The 23,031-nt window shown below is 42.4% G+C and overlaps 1 protein-coding gene across 1 annotated transcript; it reads right to left on the bottom strand.

The window, feature by feature from the left end:
* Positions 1-13,398: 13,398 nt before the first annotated feature.
* Positions 13,399-17,317, bottom strand: LOC309505449 (zinc finger MYM-type protein 1-like). The gene is made up of 2 exons (XM_082178830.1): positions 15,917-17,317; positions 13,399-15,874 (listed from the first exon to the last, which is right to left on the bottom strand). The coding sequence occupies exons 1-2, from the start codon at positions 16,022-16,024 to the stop codon at positions 13,517-13,519; spliced, it is 2,466 nt and encodes an 821-aa protein (XP_082034956.1). The 5' UTR covers positions 16,025-17,317; the 3' UTR covers positions 13,399-13,516.
* Between the last annotated feature and the right edge of the window lie 5,714 nt (positions 17,318-23,031).

Here is a 23,031-nt window from a genome sequence, read left to right as displayed (position 1 = left end):
GCAGCATAATAATGTATTTAAAACAAAAAAAAATGTAATATGACTCACTTTAATGTTTTTAGTGAACATTTGTGCCGTTTTGGGGGATTTATGGCAGGCTTTATTTTTATTTGCCTCAATTTATAATAGTTTAAATATACAGCATACATTTACATAAAATAGCATTTTTTGTTGTTGAAAAATTCACTTTAAAGAAGACATTTTTCAATTTCATTCATGGTGATAGAAGAATGTGCCATGATTTAGTGGGAGATTGCTGCCATCTACTGGAAAACAAACGCATGAATTAAAAAAAAAATTTAATATACAAAATTAAAATAACATGAGCCACTACATGAGCAACTACAGCCACTAGATGGCAGCGGAGGATTACTCAATGGCTCATTTACCATTCCCATGATTTTCATTTAGATTTGTATATACATTATAAAATAATGATCATAACAATAATTTACCTTTTTGACTATTTTTTTATTTTTTTATTGAAGTATCTTTTTTTTGCAATTATGTCAAACATGAACATGGGGTGTTATGCATTTTGTGTGTGTGTGTGTGTGTGTGTGTGTGTGTGTGTTGGTTTTGGTGGATTACAAGGTCTTTCCACCATTTTACATACCAGCATTATAAGGACATTTGGGATTATAAGGACAAAGGGCATGTCCTTGTAATTCAAACAACGTCAAATCATCAGTTTGAGCCTGAGGAACAACCTCTGCTTTTTTATTAGATGTCCCTTTAAGTGTGTATACCAGTGTTCTGGTGTGTGGGTGTGTATCGCGAGACTGCCGCCCTATCGGCGGATCAGACGCCGCTTAAAGGGATAGTTCACTTTGAAATTAATTTTTGGTATGTTTTAGCTTACCTCAAGGGCATCCAAGATGTAGGTGTCTTTTTTTCCAGACTGGTGCATAGACATATATACACTAGATGTCGCCTTAAAGACATTCGTTCCAATGAACTGCATAGACAAGGCGACATCTAGTGTATATATATCTATGCACCAGTCTGCGTACACGTCAGATCAGATCACTCGGACATGTCTGCGTATAAGAGGTAAAAACGATATAAATACTGTTCGTTTTCTCACACAAACCGCTCGTTTCGTGTCTTAGGCCATCAATGTGTACTTACGATGGGGAATTGTTTAATTTGGACGACGGGGAATTGTTTTAATTTGGACTCTGTGCTTGTGTTTTGAGACCGTGACCATAGACCTGCATTATATGACTGACAGACAAGAACGGTTTGACCTAAAAATATCAAAATTGAAACTACTGCGGAAAAAAAGACACCTACATCTTGGATGCCCTTGAGGTAAGCTAAAACATACCAAAAATTAATTTCAAAGTGAACTATCCCTTTAACACACATTAATGTTAATTCATTAATTAACATTAATGTGCGTGGCCGAGTTGAAATGGCAGGCGATTGTCTGATTGGTTATTGACGCGCACGCGCAGTGAGAGAGATCTATCTGCAGGCTGAAGCGTGCTCACTCCGGCTATGTGACAGCAGCCTAGTTGGTAAGTACATTAAATATTATTACATTTTATTTATTGATTCATAGAAATTACTCATCTATGTTTATATTTAAATTAGTCATATCTTAGTTTTCTGTTGGCAGTCTTTAAAATATTCACGCAGTCGAGCACGAGGCTCGTCATGGCACCCTGGAAGCTGAATAATGCATTTATTGTTAATGAAAAGTTAGAATAATTAAGAATAAGTACGAACAACTACGAGTTTCAGAAGAATGTTCACATCATTGAGGAAATCTGCTTTTTATAAAGCCTCAATTTGCCTTAAATGTGCATTGTGACAGGATTAAATGAAAGTGTCTGAACTCGTTCTTTGAAAAGTGCAATGAAATCTATGGCGTCAATAAAAAGTCAAAGATCGACACTTTATCATAGAATGCATTACCTTTTTGCTAAAAAAAGCAAAACAAACAATAGTTAATCCAATGAGGTACATTCGACGACTTCGTGGTGAATAATGTTAAGTTTACAGGCCCTTTTCACGATTCAAATGCATTAAAAGTGCGACGAGAAGTTTCGACAGGAATATATCTCAGCAGGGAAAGGGTTCAAAGTTTCTGCAAATGTTAATTTGACATCTTTTGATGAAATTGACAGTGTATAATTATTGTAATGCATATTCTCTAAAACAATCTTTGGGCAGTATACAATTAAACGTGTTTAATAATAAAAAAATAAAAAAAAGTTATTACTTAAGGTCAGCCTTACTATAAAATACAGTGCTCCTAAAGAGTGCAATGTCAATACAGCCTGTTACCTTAATTTACATTTCTCATAAGCTTAACTGAATTGGCCTAGAGATAAAAAATTTAGGACATTTTTTGTCTAAAGACTACATATAAATAGCTACCAAAATTAATGTCGGTAACTGCAGTTTGACTAAAAGTAGACAAAAAACGCAATGACTTTTCGTAAACTAAAACTAGACTAAAACTATGAAAGACAAAATGACTAAAATGTGACTAAGACCAATAAGTATTTTCGTCTCAAGATGAAAACTAAGACTAAATCAAAAATGGCTGCCAAAATGAACACTGGTTCAACTGTAGTGTTTGTGCTTATGTGAGTATTTTAATATCCAGGTGTTCATTTTACATTATGACCATACACAAAATAGTATAGAAACAGTAAAGTTTTGTATTGAAGGCAAAGGTGTTCAAGGCGTAGTTTCAGTTTGTTGCCACAACCAGACTTAAACATCTACATTTGGTATTGGTTTTATCCTGCAGCTTCTTTAGCTCCAGCAAATGTCTACAACTAGAGGTCGACCGATATGGGTTTTTTCAGGCCGATGCCGATGCCGATCTTTTGAAATCCGGGTCGGCCGATGGCCGATTAATGCTGCCGATTTATTTTGGCCGATTATGTGCTTGTTTTTAACCTCTATTTGAAAGATAAAATATAACACAAATAATTACTTAAGATAGACAAGATTTCTCAACAAAAACATTTATTGAACACTTGACCAATCTGCACTTGTTGTGACCTTGAGATATGTTTGGTAATTGTACCTGAATTAATTGAAAATGTATTTGCTACATTTCAGATTAATATATTTGTTTTCCTTAAAATTGTAATTAACAGTAACTTAAACACTTTGCAGTTTGAATGATGTCTTGTAAACAAAATGACGGAGTATGTTTTTATGTTTCCACCTTTTCGATCGCATCCGCGCCTCACACACACACACACACACACACACACACACACACACACACACACACACACACACACACACACGTAAACACTTTGCGACTTTAAACACACGCGACTTTTCGATCGCGCCCGCGCCCCTCTCTCCCTCTCCCGAGTCTCCCTCTCCCTCTCTCTCTCTGTAATGATGCAGTCCGGTGTGGAGTGCCCTCTGGTGGCTCTCAAGGGCACTCCAGCTGGTGACCGTTACATAGCCCCTCCCCAAAGAGCGGCTTCCAGACGCTCAAAAACTGTCCAGGTGGGAGGTGGCCCGGAGGCGGATCCGGGGGCGGGATGGAGGGGCCAGGTCCGTGGAGCGGAAGAGGACCTTGAGACTGCGGTAATACGGAAAGCCAGAGCGGAGCAGGCTGTGCAGGCGACCAGGGCGGAGCAGGCTGTGCAGGCGACCAGGGCGGAGCAGGCTGTGCAGGCGACCAGGGCGGAGCAGGCTGTGCAGGCGACCAGGGCGGAGCAGGCTGTGCAGGCGACCAGGGCGGAGCAGGCTGTGCAGGCGACCAGGGCGAAGACCCTTCGGGCAGCCACGGCGGTGAAGACCCCTCGGGCGGCCAGGGTGGAGACGACCACTTGGGAGGCGACGACCCTTCAGGAGGCGACGACCCCTCGGGAGGCCAGGGAGGTGACCATGGCACAGGAACAGACATTGGTTCAGGAACAGGAACAGACACCGGCTCAGCGGCGGCCATCTTGTCCGAAGACACTGGCTCGGCGGAGACCATCTTGTCCTGAGACACTGGCTCGTTGGAGACCATCTTGTCCTGAGACATTGGCTCGGTGGAGACCATCTTGTCCTGAGACACTGGCTCGGTGGTGGCCATCTTGTCCGGAGACACAGGCTCGGTGGTGGCCATCTTGTCCGAAGACACAGGCTCGGTGGTGGCCATCTTGTCCGAAGACACAGGCTCGGTGGTGGCCATCTTGTCCGAAGACACAGGCTCGGTGGTGGCCATCTTGTCCGAAGACACAGGCGTGGAGTCGGCCATCTTGTCCGAAGACACAGGCGTGGAGTCGGCCATCTTGTCCGAAGACACAGGCGTGAAAAGAGGAAGAGGAACAGATTCAGGCTCAGGGTCAGTATCAGGCTCAGGAACAGATTCAGTCTCGGCGGGACGAGACTCTGGACGGGCGGACGTGACGTGAAGCTCTGGCTCGGCAGGACTGACGTGAAGCTCTGGCTCTGGCTCGGCAGGACTGACGTGAAGCTCTGGCTCTGGCTCGGCAGGACTGACGTGAAGCTCTGGCTCTGGCTCGGCAGGACTGACGTGAAGCTCTGGCTCGGCAGAAGTGACGTGAAGCTCAGTCTCTGGATCGGCAGAAGTGACGTGAACAGTCTCTGGCTCGGCAGAAGTGACGTGAACAGTCTCTGGATCAGGATCAGCGTGCTCTGAGCTTGACGGGACCAGCAGCGGCGAGGGCTTTGAGCTGGGTAGGACCAGCGGCGAAGAGGGCTCTGAACTCGACGGAACCAGCAGCGAAGAGGGCTCTGAGCTGGGCAGGACCAGCGGCGAAGAGGGCTCTGAGCTGGACGGAACCAGCGATGAAGAGGGCTCTGTGCTGGATGGAACCAGCGGTGAAGACTCTAGCTTGGCGGGCATGTCGCTTGCTGTCTCAGGCGCGGCGGGCATGATGCTCTCAGTCTCAGGGGCGGCGGGCATGACGCATACTGCCTTGGCTTCGGCAGATCTGGCGTGAAGTGCAGGCTCGGCAGGAAGATACTCAGGCAGGAAGGTCTCGGTGAAACATGATTTATGCAGGATAGTCTCAGCGGGACGAGACTCCTGCACGATGGCCCTTATGGCAACACGTACTGACCTCAGCGGGGAATCGGCCACACTGGATACCAGTCCTGGACGATAATAGACCGATCCGGTGACTAGCTTGATGGCTGGCGTGACGGGGACGGTCTCTGGAAACACCCCCTCAACAGTAGAGGGCTCGGGGAATTCTGCTAAGACGTAACGAGGCTCTGGACGGTCTGCTGAGACGTGACGGGGCTCTGGACGATCTGCTGAGACGTGACGGGGCTCTGGACGATCTGCTGAGACGTGACGGGGCTCTGGACGATCTGCTGAGACGTGATGGGGCTCTGGACGATCTGCTGAGACGTGACAGGGCTCTGGACGATCTGCTGAGACGTGACGGGGCTCTGGACGATCTGCGGAGAAGTGACGGGGCTCTGGACGATCTGCTGAGAAGTGACAGGGCTCTGGAAGATCTGCTGAGAAGTGACAGGGCTCTGGAAGATCTGCTGAGAAGTGACAGGGCTCTGGAAGATCTGCTAAGAAGTGAGAGGGCTCTGGAAGATCTGTTGAGACGTGACAAGACTCTGGTGCGGCTGCCATTATAGGCACAGAAGTAATGGTGCATTCCTCGGCGCCCCCCACGGTGAACGCTGAACCAATAGTCAACAAGGCATAGTCCATAAACTGACTGAGCGATGAACGGGGACCCTCACGGATTAAACGTGATCTAAGCGGCTGATTAATGCCGTCACAAAAGAAATCTATGAGCACACAGTCCGGCATATCAGAACAGTAGGCGAGATCTAAATACTCTTGGATATAATCCTCAAGCGATCGAGAGCCCTGCTTAAGGGTTAATAACATTAGTGAATTGTCCAAACCTGGCCGATATTCACAGGGAAAGCCGCTGGATCCTTGTAGTGGCGAAGTATTCTGTAATGATGCAGCACACGAGGAGGGATCCATTTGCAGCTTTATTTAGAGTGGTCAGACAGGCAGGGTAAAACAACAGCAGACAGAACAACGGAGAGAACACAGAGCAGATCGGGGTCACAGGTAGTGATGTGACATTTGAACCGAGGCGTCGGAGCTTGTGTCGAGAAAAAATGGGCGTGCCAGATGAAGCCGCGATTCGAGGCTTGTGTTGTTAACGTGAAAATCACGTGACTGATGACAAACGAGGCCTCGGTTTGTGTGGATACGTCATCGGTTCGGTCTGAGTGTCGCTTCTGGATAAAAGGCGGTTCGAAACTCGCGCCACCTTGTGGGTGTTGTCAGCAGTAGTAAAAAGCAGATGTAGTAGTGTTAAAGAGTCATAGAGAGTTAAATAACTATCATTGTCATTGTCGTTGTCGTTATTGTGTCATATGTGTTAGGGCTGTATATTATTACATTATCAGGTTAGAATAGTTATAGTATATTGTTATTATTAATTATAGTAGGCTTAGCTATATTATAGTCTTGTGATATTAATTAGATACGATTATTTGGATTGCTCTGGATTTTTTTATTTGGATTGTCCTTTTGGATTTGTTTGCTTTTTGTGACTCTTCCTTTTTCCTGGTAATGGAGCCAGCAAGAAAGAGGGAATCCTGCCCTGTCTGGGCTCAACAGAAGCATCAGTGTCCTCATTTATACCAGCTGGCACTGGCATTTTTTAAATAAGTGTGTTACCCCAACACACTTGAAATTATTCTGTTTCTCAATAAAAATCGATTGTAATCCTTCCTTCCAGACTATTCTGTTGCAGTTTACTTTATTACACTCCCTCCAACATAAGCACTGCACTCAACACAGTGTCACTGTTGTTGTTCATACTGTCACTATCCAAACAATTAATGCATATTTAATTAACTGTGTGTGTGACTCTGCACAAGTAAATTCAGACAGAGAAAGATACATATTTTATATTATACACAGTAATGGACAAATGTCTGCTCATGTCTTTTTATTATTGCAAATGAAAGGTTACATACAATACATCTACAGCGAGTACAAAATAAATAAATACATATTTTTATTCATACAAATATTTTTCTAAAAAGGGGGGGGGGGGACACACTGGTTCAGAATGAATGAATTTGTCTGCTATTTCTTTGCACAGTAGCTAGGTGTCACTAGTGAGCAATGCTGAATGAAGCTTCGAGTAATGAACCTTTGGCTGAAGCAATGGCCTGCGAGGTATCAGTGGTTCAGGAAGCCTCATTTTGCCATCACTAGTCACAGGCAGAAGTCAGGGCAGGCAGCAAAAGGCAAAGTCCAATTAACAATCCGGGTAAAGGCAGGCAGAGAACAATCAGGAGTCGAGATACACAGTCCAAGGTCAGTAAATGAGAACAGCAAACACAGGAATAACCGCTCGGAATTGAAAGCCAGGGCAATGCAATACTTCGCAGAGAAGTGGAGTGTGGAAGTGGCTTTTATGTGTGTGTGAATGAGGTGCAGGTGTGTGTAATCAGTGCAGTGCAGGTGTATGAAGTAATCAGTCCAGGTAGATGCAGGATGGGAATTGTAGTCTGAGTAAATATGATAGTCCGGTGTGGAGTGCCCTCTGGTGGCTCTCAAGGGCACTCCAGCTGGTGACCGTTACACTCTCTCCCACACACACACACCATATTCCAGCATTGCAATCTTTACATCGCAGCCTGCTTCAGAGCTAAGGCGGAGCTACAGATTAGCTGTCCCCAAAGAAGCCGCGTATCTAACAGTAGTTCCGCATTACATGAATTAATTTGCACGTGAGTTTTATTTATTTTTATACCATGTATTCTCCGTGTAAATTTATACACCGAACCGTGACGCCCATACCGTTTCGGTTCAATACGAATACATGTTCCACCCCTAGTCTACAGTGAAATAGTCACACATTACACTGTTTGGCCAGCATTTTAACCGTGTTTAATCCAGCTACTAGCTAACAGTATGCTAAAGTTAAAGAGAACTTGGTAACTTTTTTAACTTAATAAAACTGTCTAGAAATCATTTGGATGGTTAAACAACCTGTTCTGGTGATATTGGTGACTTTCCCCGCTCCCCCCAGCGTTCCCAGGCGGAAAACCAACCTTGCAACTTGCAACACTACCGTCCCGGCAAGTTAGAAATTGGAAGTCTCGTGAGAAGCGAGAACTAGAACGAGAACGAGCGCGAAACACAAATTGCTTTACGGCAATTCGACATAAACACACACGCATGTATGATGTATTACCAGATTACCCACCTCGGTAGACATAGCTCCACGCGATACAGTTGGCTTGCTCCGATCAAAACAAACGCACATGAGCAGCGGTAGCGAGGGGGAGGAGGCCGCCGCAAATGAGTTTTTTACGACTGTGTTGTGAAATATACGCCCCCCCCACAGCTGTAGGGGGAGCTCGTGGGGAAAACATGCGACAACAAAAGGGAAAATCAGCGAAGAAGTGACTAGAGTTCGCTAGAGTTACCGAGTTCTCCTTTAACTGCTGACTAGCGTCACGTTTCTAACGTCCGTTTTCAGAGCATCCAAGAGAAGCACAGGCATAACAGTAGCACCGAAATGAAGCACAGAAATCCGCATTGATATTCGGTCCGGTAAATAACGGTCGTTAAGGCACCAGTGCCGTATTAGCACCGGGTCTGTCTGTAGCTACCCAACCCTAGCGACGACGCTAGCAAAGCAAAGCCAGTCCTTCACTAACCTATGGCCACTTTTTTATTACTTATTTCTCTGCATTGAGTGACAACCCTCTCAAATATAAGACACACAAAACATAACAAATAAAAGTATCAGATTCTCTATCTGTAATTGCAAAATTCTTGCTTACTTATTGTGACATGATAGCAACCCTTCTGCTGTGCTAATGCAACCTCAACTACGCTATCAATATCCAAAGTAGCCGAACGTCATGTCGCCTATTCATATTTTTTCTCGAAGTTGGCAGTAACATATCAAAAGGTTTTAATTAAATATAAAGGAGTTTTCTCCAAGGAACTTAGCTCCTTCCTTAGGCACTGGATGAGGTCTGCTTACTCTGCTGGAGAATGACTCTAGGCGCAGCGTGCGTCGAACACGTGTTCCACAACAACAACACTAGGCTGCCCACAGATGCGCCCGCCTAATAATCGGCTTGATATACTGGATATTGGCCGATGCCGATTATGTTAAAAAATGCAAAAAATCAGCCGATTAATCGTCCGACCGATTAATCGGTCGACCCCTATCTACAACGGTATTTATTTTCATTCTCTCCTTTACAGATGAATACAGACGTAGCAGACAAAACACCCTGTTTGGCAGAAGCAAGTGCAGAACAGGTATTGTGTAGTTTTGTAAGAGACATTAACATTTATTCCAGGTGGATTTTTTATATTAAAGTATGTTCATTATTAGGGGTGTGAACCGACACTGGTCTCACGGTTCGGATCGATTACGATTATCATGTCATCGATTCAGTTCAATTCGATATCACGATGCACCGCATCTTCAATTTTAAAATTTACTTCAAAAGTGATGTGTGTGTGTGCGTGTGCTCGCCTGTTCGGGAAGTCAGGTTAAGGTTCAATGGAGTAAAGCTTGTTTATGCCATTAAGAAAAGGAAAATCTGTCAAATAAATTTTGTTTGAAAGAAATGTTCATTTAAAAGCATCGCTCATTAATCAGTGTATTATGTTTCCATTAAAGATGCGCGCATCAACCGTCGCCGAGTCCGCTGTTGAAGGTGACGATCATCCATTTATAATCACGCGTAACACAGAATAATTGTAATTTGACCATCGGGTGCGGATACTTAAATCAGAGAGAGTTATTGGGGCGGGCGGATGATTTAGTTTTGGCTGCAGATTCAGGTGACGTTGGAGCTCATCCGCGCGTCTCTAAAGCCCCGTTTACACTGCCAGCGACACGCAGCGACAAAGCGACATGATCCCATTCATTTCAATGGAGCGCTGGCGACTTCCGGCGACACGAGCGACAGTGACCGTTGGCGACAGAATGTGGGCGTGTCAAGCGACACGAGACGCGCAACAAAAGTTCAGAAATTTCAACTTTATGCAAATGAGAAGCGATTTTCGCGAGCGACAACCAATAGGAAAGAAGACTTTCAGAGGAGCTCAGCTCACGTCACCATCTCGAGTGCAGGCAAGACAGAAGAGTTCGAGGGCGATTTCACTGTTTTATATGATTTGACCACATACATGGATATAATAAAATGATGCATGGAAAAGAAACTGTCGACAGTCTCAGTGAGTTTAATTCACACATTTAGTTCGAGTGTTGTAATTATGATGCAAGTTTAGCACTGCTGCAGATCATTTTACAGTTTCCCCTGCATTATGTTGACTATTAGGGACAAGAAAATTGATTATTTGTCAAATTCGAATGACGTTTTAGTAATTTATGACAGTATGAGTTAATCTGTTGATTGATCGATCGTTAATCCAGTAGGCTAAATGATTTAATCCACTGAACACTGCTGTGGTAATATAAAAACACTCAGTGCCGATCCTGACCTCCCTGGGGCCCTAAGAAAAATTCTGCTAAGGGGCCCTCTAACTGACCCGTGACGCCGTGAGCTATGTAAACCATTTGCCATTGCCACACAGTCACACCTGACACTTCAGTGATCCCAATACAATCCTCCCTCCTTTAAACAAAACAGTCGCAATACAGAATGAGGTTCAAACAAACAATATTTATTGAATAGAGTATTTCCTATAGAATATTAAGATAACAAGTGAATATTATTAAGTAAGTGAATATTAACGTAAACATAAATAAGAAGAAAATAATAAATTATAACTCTGAGCTTTGGCTTTTGGGATTAACTTAGGTTCTCTCTACAGCCTGGGCATTTTCGGCATCAGTATGGGCAACACCAGTCTATTTGGACTGTCTAGAACAGTGATCTCAAACTCAAATTGGCTGGGGGCCACTGGTGTGAACGAAAGCTCATAGGAGGGCCATTTTAACATTCAAGCACAACAAGAAAGCGCAATATTTTTCAGGAAATTTACTTCACTTGCTGAAATATTAGCTCTCATTTACTTCAGATTATGTAAACAACATATTTGTGTCATACTTAACAAAAAAATTTAAACATCAGTATATTAAACATATATTTAACAATATATAATATAATTTTAACAGTTAGTGCAACCTTTTTTCCCTTACTTTACTTTAACTTAAATAACTTGTCAAAACATTGCACTGAACTAACAACATTGCAGTGAACTCATGCAATCCCTATTTGCACACTATTCTATTTCTTGCCAGACACCTGGCAGCGCTTCTGCTCACACAACTGAGCCACGTTTGCCCTGATGGAGGTCACAGTTTAAACCCTGAGTACAGCTTCAAGATGGGCATCACTAAGCCTGGACCTGTACTTGCATTTATTGAAGTTCATAGTTGAGAACAATTTCTCACACAGATATGTGCTTCCAAAAAGGCACATTACCCGACTGAACACTTTGGACAGCTCTGGGTAGCATGGAGGTAACTCTCTCAAAAACTGTCCAGTCTTGTCTGCTTTTCCCTGTGCCTCTCTGAATTTAGTTTTTAGCTCACTGTTGCACTGCAAGTCAATAAGCTCCATTTGCAACACACTTGGGACACTCTCCACGTCAGTTGAGAAGGGATCTGCGAACAGCTGGAAAGTGTCACGGTGTGACTTGAAGTCAGCAAAACGCTGATCAAATTCCTCCAGTAGGTTGTCAATAGCAGAAGCATATTCATCACCACTGAATGCTGTGCCCTCCTCCACAAGAGATCTGCATGTAGTGAAATGACTGAGGTTTTTTGCAGAAAGCTGAGTTTTCCACAATCTCAACTTTGTGGAGAAAGCTTTCACACTTTCATATGCTGCTGTGATGAGCTGACCAGGACCCTGGAGCTTCAAGTTAAGGATGTTCAGCTCCTGTGTTATGTCCACTAAGAATGCAAGGTCCATGACCCATTTAGGATCATCAAATTCAGGAACATCCATTCTGCCATCTTCCATGAATCTCTTCACCTCTGCTCTTAAGTCAAAAAATCTCTTCAGGACATTCCCCCTGCTGAGCCAGCGCACCTCAGTAAAGTAAATTACATCGCCATATGTTGACTCAATTTCTTCTAAAAAGGCCCGAAACTGGCGGTGCTGTAAACTTCTCGACCTGATGTAATTGACACATTTCAGGACAACAGACATGACATGTTCATATTTCAGGCATTTGCTGCACAGAGCCTGTTGGTGTATAATGCAGTGCAGAACAACTGCTGGATCTGCATTTTCCTCTTCTAACTTTCTTTGTACCAGCGCTACCAGTCCGTTTTTTTTGCCTGTCATAGATGGGGCGCCATCAGTGGTAATGCCCACCAGTCTGTTCCACGGCAAACCAGCGCGCTCAATCGCGTCGCACAGCTGCTGAAATATATCGTTGGCTGTAGTACCATGCATTGGACACAAACTTAACAACTCCTCCGTCACTTCAAATTGTTCATTAATACCCCTGATGAAAATGGCTAGCTGCGCAATGTCTGTTTTGTCTGTGCTTTCGTCGAGCGCCAAAGAGTACGCAGTGAAAACTCTAGCTTTGCTGCGCAATTGATCATAAATGTCACTCGACAACTCGCTAATCCGCTCGGCCACTGTGTTTGCAGAAAGAGAGAGATTGTTGAACAAGCCCTTCTTTTCTGGACATAGAATCTCAGCGACTTTTAACATACAATCCTTCATAAACTGCCCTTCAGTGAATGGCTTTCCTGCTTTAGCGATCAACTCACTCACCACATAACTTGCTTCAACTGCAGCATCAGCATCCTTTTTGGCTTTGTGGAAAAGGCTTTGCTGGGAAGTTAGCTCTCTCTTCAACTTCATGGCTGTTTTTTCTCTCTCGTCTGCCTGGTACTTCTCATATTGTTCTCCATGTTTAGTTGTGTAATGACGCTTGAGATTATACTCCTTTAGGACTGCGACTTTTTCTTTGCATATCAGACAGGTAGCATTTCCATTAAACTCCACAAAAAAATACTGCAATGTCCATCTTTCTTGAAACTGTCTGTGTTCATCATCCACTTTCCTTTTCGGTTTGGAAAGAGACATATTTTCAATTTCTTTAGCAGCCACACAAATAAACTCCTAGGACCAAAATCAGCTCTCTTATCAAATATGCCGGGTTTGCGCGGGTTTTTTTTATTTTTTTATTTTTTTATTACGCATTCACGTTTTTTTTTTTAATTATTTATTTTATTTTATAGAATCGTGTTCTTGTTTCAAATTAATATGAAGTGGTATTTTAAATTGGCATGAACCCCCCAAAAAATTATAATAAAAAAAAAATTGTTTTGCGGGCCGGATTATGTTATATTTTTTTACATCAGTTGCGGGCCGGAGGGAGGGGGAGGGGGGGCCGTAAATGGCCCGCGGGCCGGCAGTTTGAGACCCCTGGTCTAGAAGAAACTGAGAAGAATATCACATAGTTAGTTAAACAGTCATTTACACAATCTTACATGTTACTCGTTACATGTTACAAATGCGTAAACATTTGAATGTTTGAATTAAAATCTTACCATCAAAATATTCCTTTTCTGCACTTTCTTGAGGCAAAATCATCAATGATGTCATCATAGGACAGGTGTTTCCCCACATCATGATTTATGCTCATGATGGCCAATCCACTCAAACGTTCCTGTGACATTGAAGACCTCAGGTAGCTTTTGATGAGCTTTAATTTTGAAAAGCTCCTCTCTGACGATGCTACTGTTACAGGCAGGGTGACTGCAATTCTTAGGGCTATCCAAAGATTAGGATAGAGTTCCTCCAGGTTTTTCTCACAGAGAAATGAAAGCAACTCAAATGCAGTCATCTTATCTGATGGCAGATCAGGTAAATTCTGAATCTCGTGTGCCAGATCCATTCCACTGATGTCATAGTCATCTCTGAAGGTTAGAGTATTTTGAACTTCCATGCAGTGAGCCTTTAAAGATTCACTAGATATCTGTGAGGCAGTGCTGAAGTTTAGCAACACTCCATATTTGGATTTCACCTGGTTGAGTGTTTCAAATCTCTCATCCATGGATGTCACAGCAGAGTCGACCACAATGTTAAAGAAGTTGACTTCAAGGTTTTTCAGTGCATCAGTCATTGGTTCATCAGGAGCTTCATAGCTGAAATGCCTCTTGCTGTTTCTCAGTCTCTTCTCTTTCAGAACAGCCTCCACATTCATTACTTCGCAAATGCTTGTGGCTGTTGTCTGTGCCTCAGAGAATCCAGTGTCCCGGTATGTAGTGAGGGAAGCCTTTGCATTCGAGATTAAATTAACTGCTATATCCAACTGCATTGAGGCGGATTGGAGGAGCTTGTTCACTATGTTTGTAATAGTCAGTATCTCACACCATACGACACAGAAAATCAAGAAGCGGTAGGACCCAACTTCCTCTGCAAGTGCTTGTGCCTCCACTTTGGCCACAGGATCATTGATTGTCTGTCTGGCTTCCAGTAATGCCTCCCGAACCTCAGATGCCTGGTGCCTTATTGCATGAACACTTTTGAGCCTACTCTCCCATCTTGTGTCACTCCATGACTTCATGGTTATCTTCACGTGTTTCTTTAAAACACTCCATCTTTGTGTGCCAGCTGAAAAGAAGGTGAAGAGCTTTTGCACATGTCCAAAGAACCCGACTGCATCTTTTGAAGATTTGGCAGCATCTGCAATTACAAGGTTTAGAGTATGTGCTCCACATGGGACAAACACGGCTCTGGGATTTCTTCTGAGCAGTCTGGCTTGTACTCCTTGGTTCTTGCCTTTCATGTTGGCCCCATTATCAAAAGCTTGCCCTCTGCAATCTTCAAATGAAATCTTCAGCTCATTCAGCTTATTTAAGATGACAGTGGACAGATTTAAACCTGTTGTAGCCTCAATATTTACAAAGCCGAGGAAGTGCTCCTTGATCTCTGGCTTTCCCCTTAAAGCCACGCTTCTCAGAATAATGGACATTTGCTCTTGGTGACTAATGTCAGGTGTACAGTCCAAGATAATGGAGAAGTACTTTGAGTCTCTTATTTGAGTCACTATTGCTTCCAGAATTTTGCCACTCACAATCTGTATTAGCTCATTCTGTGTGTGCTGCCCAAGGTAATGAGCATGTGTCTGTCCATCTTTAATTTTGCTGAGATGGTTTTCCATAATGGGATCAAATTTTGCCAGTAATTCAACCTCTTTTAGGAAGTTTCCATTATCTGGCTGGAAGAGTTTTTCTGACGAACCCCTGAATGCTAGGTTTCGTTCAGCCAGAGACTGGGTGATACTTATTAAACGTGTAAGGACATCACGCCATCTCTTTCTTTCAGCCTCATAAATGGTCATTTGTATCTGGTCAAGAGTCTGACCCTGACTTAGGCGCAGATCAAGTTCTCTCCACTTAATCATATTTTGTGTGTGTTCAGGACTACTCTCATGGTGTTTCAGAATGGCATTGATATTTGACCAGTCATTCACACCTTCCTTTATAATTTTGTTGTCTTTTGTAGAAAAGAGCTTACAGCAAAAACAATAAACAGCATTGTTTTTGATTGAGTATGTAAGCCAGCTCCTGTGAATCTTTTCCCCATTTGACAGTTTTCTCTGTAATAAGCCTGAATGGAAAGCTCTTCTAGACTTGTCTTTAGGGAAAGAAAAATCCAGTCCTGGTTTGAATGGACCTCTGCGCACTAACTCAGTCCTCATAAAGTCTGTTAAGACGGGGGGCCAATCTGCTGGGTCATTTGGTGGAGCGGCAACTGTTCTATTTGGGTCTGAGCTGCTTGTATCTGCTGCTGGCTGTACACCTCTGGTTGTGCTAGTACTGACTGAGGCTGCCTGTACTTCACCTGGGTCTGTCACTGTGTTCGTACTTTCTGAAGACGGCTGTACTGTATTTGCTGAAGCTGGCTGTATTGGGTTTGTGCTAGAACTGGCTGAGACTGCCTGTACTTCACCTGGGTCTGTGTTTGTACTTGCTGAGGCTGGATGTGTATCAACTGAGTCTGTGCTTGTACTGGCTGATGGTCCAGCATCTCCTCTACTGACAAACTTAAGCATAGCACCTGCAAATTATGGATAACTCGTTTTATAAGCTGCATCAGACCCATTCAAACTGGCTCCCAATTTTCTTTTATACATTTTCAAATATAAAATACTATTTATACTATGGCTTGGCTCTTGTAATATTTAACTAGTGAACTAGTTATGCAGATATCAATAATCCCTGTGAGTGATGACATCATTGATATCAAGAATGAACTTTTGTACAAGTTAACATGTAATTCCTGATATCAAAAATAGACATTGGTAGATAAAAATTTAACTAAGTATTACTATTAGCTATTAGTATTAATATTATTAGTATTAGCTATTATTGACTAACTATTAGTAAAAATAATCAAGAATTCACATTGCAAATAGTAAAAAAATGTAATGCTTGATATCAAAAATGCATAAACTGTGAATGAATAAAAGCTAAAATGGCTTGCCATAGCATGTTAAAGTTTTTTTTTTTTTTTTTTAATATATATGGTGAAGCAATTCTTGATTTATGGTTATTATTAACTGAGGGATGTGCATCCACACATTGACCAGTATGTCCAGCTAATCAACATTTTAAATTCAATATAGCCTATAAATCAAGTCAATCACTGTCAAATTATCAATACATTGCTTTCCATCTTGCATAATTAGTGCAGTGCAGTTGTATAGAGTTTTTAACTACACATTGACTGAGACTAGATAATCAGTGTCTTGTTTTAAAAGTATGTATGTATAATGTGCACTTTTGATGAGGAGTGCCATCATTCACGCCCATATATTGTACAGTCTGTCTGGTCTCCACATATATTTCTGCTTGAAAAATGCGCATTTAATTTCGTGCATATGAATGAACGCATGATAACACACGCGACGCGGTTATCTTTTCCGAGCTGCAGTAAACAAACACCGTTGCACTTTGTCGTTTATCAAAAACAAACGTAATAAATAATTGTATTTTACTCTCACTTTTGTCAGGCACAAAGTGATGCAAGAGATGCACTGCCTGCCTGCCCAGCTAGGTTAGCAAGACCGAAAAAACACAACAGAAATGCACATAAACTTTACTTTGCTGACCTCAAACTTAGAGAGAAGACAAGTTTACCTGATTGTTGTTCCCGCAGTTCACTTTCATGGTTTTTTTTCCCCCTCTTTTCGTGACCAGAAGGATAGTTTCGCTTCATTTTGTCATGGATGTTGTAAACATTAATTGACGGTGACGTGACGCGCTATGACACGAGGAGGAGGCGGGGCCTTGAGTAATTTGCGGGGCCCTACGCAGCTTGCGTAGTGAGCGTATAGGGCTGATCGGCTCTGAAAACACTCTCCCAACAGCATACTGTTTCTTTTGAGCCTAAATCCTAGTCAAATTAAAATGATATAGTTGTATATATCACTTGTGATGGTATTTTGTATAGATATGGCCAGACGTGCAGTCTACCAGTCACATTAGAGCGACAGCACTATGAACGCCCACAAGCGACTTCACAGTACAGAGACTAGCGACATACAGCGACAAAATCGCTGGCAGTGTGAACGAGGCTTAAAGCAGTCAGACTCCGCCAGGCGCTAACAGCTCGCGGTGAACACGGCTAACGTGGTTTATCAAGTTAGTGTTATTACCTCCTGCATATTCTATGTGTGCGTGACATGAGCGCACACAGCGCGTGTCTTCTGCAGGTCGTGCTCACCAGGTTGTTCATAGCCGAAATGTGCCCAGGCTTTTAAAGTAGTTGGAGTTTTTAATCCCTTGCACTCGCGTCTCTCCTCGCTCTGCTATTGGATGCTACCGCGACAAAGCACGTACGCGACAAATGACGTCAGAAAAGCGCCAGTACATTATAATCGGTTATGGTCTATCCGATTGTTAAGTCTGACGTCACACGTGACGTTTAGCCTTTTCCGGGTCCAAGCGCTCCGCTCGTCCAGAAAATAACAATGGCGGAGCCTGTAAATTTATTTACGATCACGTCCTTCTTTAGTGAGGCACCCTTGGCGGTCAAAAAGGGTTTAAATTATTTTAACTCCAACAGAGTGGTTAGTGTAGCTCATCACTCAGGTGGTATAATTAAGGGTAGAGTCCAGGCATCAATGAAAAAGAAGATTTACGAGGTTGAGGTGAGTTAGCTGTAAGCTAGCTAGCTAGTTGACATAATTTGATATTCCATGTTCTGGATGCGGTATTTCAAAAGAAAACGTGTTCAGGACTGCTTTAACTGTGGATGTAAACGAAGATGAAATGGCAAAATATGTGACTGCCAGGTTTTAGAGGGTTAAGTTAGTGAACTTAGGCAAGTCAATTTAGTAACATTAGTATGATCTGACAGCCCCGGGATGGCTACAGAAGTATAAGGATAAACATAGTGCTGGCGGCAATGTGTTTTAGAAGTGTTAGGGTGAGGGTTAAATTGTTTTCAATACAGGTTCACGTTGAGGGCCAAGCAGTCAAGTACAGCACATGCGAGTGCCCAATCGGCAGAGACAAGTGCCATCATATGGCAGCTTTGTTGATTTGGGTTGAGAAAAATGTGTCCCGCACCGACGTGGAATGTGTGTGGAAGAAGGCCAACACTCCGAAGGGGGACGAAATTGCATCCAAGAGAGTGTCTGAGATGAGACCAACCACAACACGAGGTTTGTAATAAGTTTGTTGATGTTGCCTGGTTTGAATTATTGTCTTAAATACGTAATGTGGTTTAAAGCTATTGCTAATAAGATTAATCATATTTATGAAACTCTTCTAACATACACTCACAGTGTGTTGTAATTCAGCTAAAAATCATGACCGTGAGCTTTATCACCACATTGAAATATAGTTGCAAGACAGTGAGGCTGAGATATACACTGTGATTTTTTTTTGTGTGTGTGTTTTTTTTTTAAAGCTTAGATTTTGTGCTATAAATGAATGATCATAATAAAAGGCTGTTAAATTGAGAAATCATCATCACTTGAAACGATCTTAAATACTACTATTCATTTTTATAACCAGTTTTATACCATTATTTCAGCTGGCATCAAAAGACCTGTCACCCAGGAGGACAAAGAATGGGCTCGGGTGTCCTTATTGCAACTTGGGCGTTTTACAGGGATGGGGTGGATTTTGAGTCCAGAGACGCCTCAGGTATTTTTTTTTTTTTTACTTTTGTACTTTCATGTTCCCTTAAAATTAGTAGAAACATTACAATAACACTACATTAAATCAATGACAATTCAGCTAGGATTTTGTCATCCAACACATAATTTTGTACAATGTTATGTTTAATCATTTCTTGATTCAAACTGTTTATTATAGTTAAAAACTAACATTACATAATTTAGGCTCATGAAAAATGTGGTAAACTACACACATGTATGTATGTATGTATGTATGTAAACCATTGCTTTCATTTCAAATGTATTTTGTAAACACGATGTGGCTAAGTATGTGGACACCTCACTGACTTCACAACTTGTGCCTAACTTTAAATCTAGACTCTCCCAATCAAGACATTTGATGGGCTGGTGACCAGCCCAGGTTTTGTCCAAGCTGAGGACAAGGCTCTATATGTGCTGTCAATGCTTGCTGTCAATGATCAGGAGAAGCAGCAGATTGAGGAAGCAACAGTTGGCCAGGCTAGGAACGCATCGTGGTAAGAAAGCTTATTAACAAAAACAAAATTCTGGTGGTTCTGAGAGCAAAAGACTCTGAAACTTTAACACATGGAAAAAGACAACACAAGCATAAATAAGTTAGCCCTGATGACATTCTGCTGTCATTACTCTAAGACAATCCTGAACACCTTGATTAGCTGGATCAGGTGTGTTTTATTAGTGTTGAAACTTAACTCTGAAGGGCTGTGGCACACCAGGAACTGAGTTTGACACCCCTGCTCTAAAAGAACGTTAGTTGCTTTTGAAAAATGTACTTACTGAAAGTTGATATGGATAAGTGTCTGCTAAAGGCTGTAAATTTGCTCAGAATTTAGAAAATGCACTGCAAAAGGTCATATGTTTTTTTACATGAAACTGTAATGCCAATTGTTGCGCAACAATGGTCTCTCTTGTGGCTGGTTTCTTTTAACAGGTTTGCATATCGCAAGAAAAGGATAACCGCAAGTAATTTTGGTTTGGTCTTGGCAGCAGTCAAGCGGAAGTCTTACAACCCTGCTTGGCCAGTACAACCTCAAAGAAGGATCTAAAGTAAGTTGTAGTATAGTGAATATTTAAAATGAAGGCATCTGTGTCTATGAATACACTTATTAAGACTAAGTGGTATTTGTCCCCTCCCCCCAAGGCATGTGATTGGGGAATCCTCCATGAGCCAAGGGCGAAGCAGGAATACACTAGCCGCGTTTCCACTGTCGGGCCAGGGCCGGGCCAGGGCTTTAAACGGGCCGTGCCGGGCTGATAGCCTCGGGCTAATAGCACCGGGCCTGCGTTTCCACTGTCGGGCCAGAAGCTCCACAGCGCTTCACTAAAACACGCCCGTAACACGCCTCTCTGGAACAACGTCACACTAACCCATTCACCAACAAATGGAAGTTTTATCAGAAAACTAATCAGAAATCACTGGAAACAGCGTTGAAAACAAACATGATAAAAGCGGCCGTTTGCTGGCATTTTTGTTGTTTACTTGAATATTTAAAACCCAAGCATCGATGTTTTACCACAGGTTTACAATAAAAAGTGATACATTGATCAAAATGAATTAATTTATGTCAAAATTGCACATTAGTCACATTTAGAAATAAATTACCGGTAGGTCTATTTCACAAAAGAAAGAGGACACACTTACTTCTTCAGTCGCGTTACTGTTTATCTGGTAGTTACAGGACATATTTACATCACATTTAGAAAGAATGATAATTTCTACAAATATATGCCACCAAAAATACGACCTGAGGAGCTTTAGCACTCTCTCGACTCCCATACAGATATTTTCAGTCAGAGAAACAGAGGAAGCTCCCGAAAAAAAAGTTGCTTTATTTTATGATAGTCCGGTATAAAGAGACGAGACGTAGACTACTGACAGATAAAATAAAAACATGACTGTGATAGCCTTTATGATTGGTCTGATTTCTTCAAGCGTTCACTATTTTTTTACACTATGCGTATCTTCAAGCGTTTACTATGTTTACTATGGTAATGGTTAGCGCGCATAGTCTTTTGCATCACAAACACAAGGCATTCAAACATGAACGCGAGTTAAATTATTTTAAAAGTCTTTAATGCTGACAGAATCATCCGGCGCTGCCGTCTCCCGACTCAGGTGAACTCCGCCTCTGTTCTAAACCACACCTCTAGCCCGAGCTGGCCCACTCTGGCCCAATGTATTCGACGGGCCAGAAATCCTGGCCGTTGGCCCCGAGTAAGCCCCGATCAAGCCCCGGAAGTGACAGTGGAAACGCGACTGGCCCTGGCACACACTAGCACGGCCCGGCCCTGGCCCGACAGTGGAAACGCGGCTACTGAGCGCACTGGTGGTGTTATACAAGAGAGGGGACTGTTCCTATCTGATACCGGCCTGCTTGGTGGATCTCCGGATGGGACGGTGTCCGGAAACTGCGTGATTGAAGTCAAGTGTCCGTGGTCGGCCAGAACTAAGACTATCCTGCAGGCTGCAGAGAATAGGGACTTTTTCCTGGAGTTTGATGAAGCAGTTGGTTCCCTGACACTAAAACAAACTCACAACTACTGGCATCAGATCCAGGGAAACCTGCACCTGACCGGAGCTAACAGCGGTCACCTGCTTGTGTGGACTCCTCTTGACCTTGTCCTTCTGCCAGTGCTCAAAGACCCAACATGGACTGTTAACATTAACATTCTGGAAATATTTTATAAAGATGTTTTCCTACCATACATTCTCTCACAGTTGTAAGTACTGTTCAATTTGAAAATAAATGAGAATTTAGCATTTCACACAAGCAATGCATTTATTTATTATACACGTTTGTAGGACCTTCATGCTACACACAGAACTTTTAAATGTAACATTTTATTTTACAGTGTCCTTTTTACATGTACTTACCATAGCAATAACAGTACATTATACATGCAACTAACCCTCATCCAATCCTTCCCTAATAGTACTCAGTACTTCAATATATAATTATACTGTAACATTGACACCTTAAAATATAGAGTAACCAAATAAAACTATATATACAGTTATTTACATACAGACATATGTATTACACCCATTAACCTGTATTTTGAATTTTTTTATCTGATATCTGCAAGCAAATATGCAGAAACGAATGCATGTACAATAGTTAAAGGGTTAGTTCACTCAAAAATAAAAATTAGCCCATGATTTACTCTCCCTCAAGTCATCCTAGGTGTATATGACATTCTTCTTTCAGATAATTGGAGTTATATTAAAAAATGTCCTGGCTCTTCTAAGCTTTATAAGCTTATGCTAAAAGAGTAACCCTTGAACTTGACGCACAACGTAATGACGATGGCTTCAGGGTGAGTAAATCATGGGCTAATTTTTATTTTTGGGTGCACTATCCCTTTAAGCTCAATACCTTTAACTCATCCATTTTCACGGAGAATGGGTGTTTGTAAATTTGTAAGACACACACACACTTTAAGAATTTTGTTAATATTTTGTTTGAACTGGTACGAAATGTGGTCCAAAATATGAAACAATTTCAGTCGCTGAATTGAACGCTCCACATGTATCCTAGCTTTTGAGATGAGTCTGTTATTGTTCACTTCCTCCTGTGTAAACTGTCCATTGACGAGAAAAAACGGGATGTTCAGGGAAACTCCTTCTGGTAAAATGTCCCGAATTGTGAAGCCCTTGTCTGCCATTACCATATCACCAGGATTTAAATGTTGGAGAAGTCCACAGTCAGCTGTTATTGCCTTGTCTGAGGCACTCCCACCATACAGGTCACTGGCAAAAGTAATAACTCTGTTAGGCGCAACACCGATTAAAGCTTTAAGAGTGGTTTGTCCTTTGTACTGGCTGTACAAATGACACTGTGCATCAAGTCTCTCTGTGTTAGAGACGGCAACCTCTGTGCAGTCGAGCACGA

The sequence above is a fragment of the Leuciscus leuciscus genome (assembly GCF_965113295.1).
Source record: "Leuciscus leuciscus genome assembly, chromosome: 9".
Taxonomy (NCBI): Eukaryota; Metazoa; Chordata; class Actinopteri; order Cypriniformes; family Leuciscidae; genus Leuciscus; species Leuciscus leuciscus.
This window is presented reverse-complemented; position numbering and strand designations above follow the sequence as displayed.

Coding starts and splice junctions, on each gene's coding strand:
- LOC309505449 (XM_082178830.1), bottom strand. CDS start 16,024: ATGCTTAAGTTTGTCAGTAGAGGAGATGCTGGACCATCAGCCAGTACA. Junction 15,875..15,916: donor CAAACACAGACCCAGGTGAA/GTACAGGCAGTC, acceptor AACCCAATACAG/CCAGCTTCAGCAAATACAGT.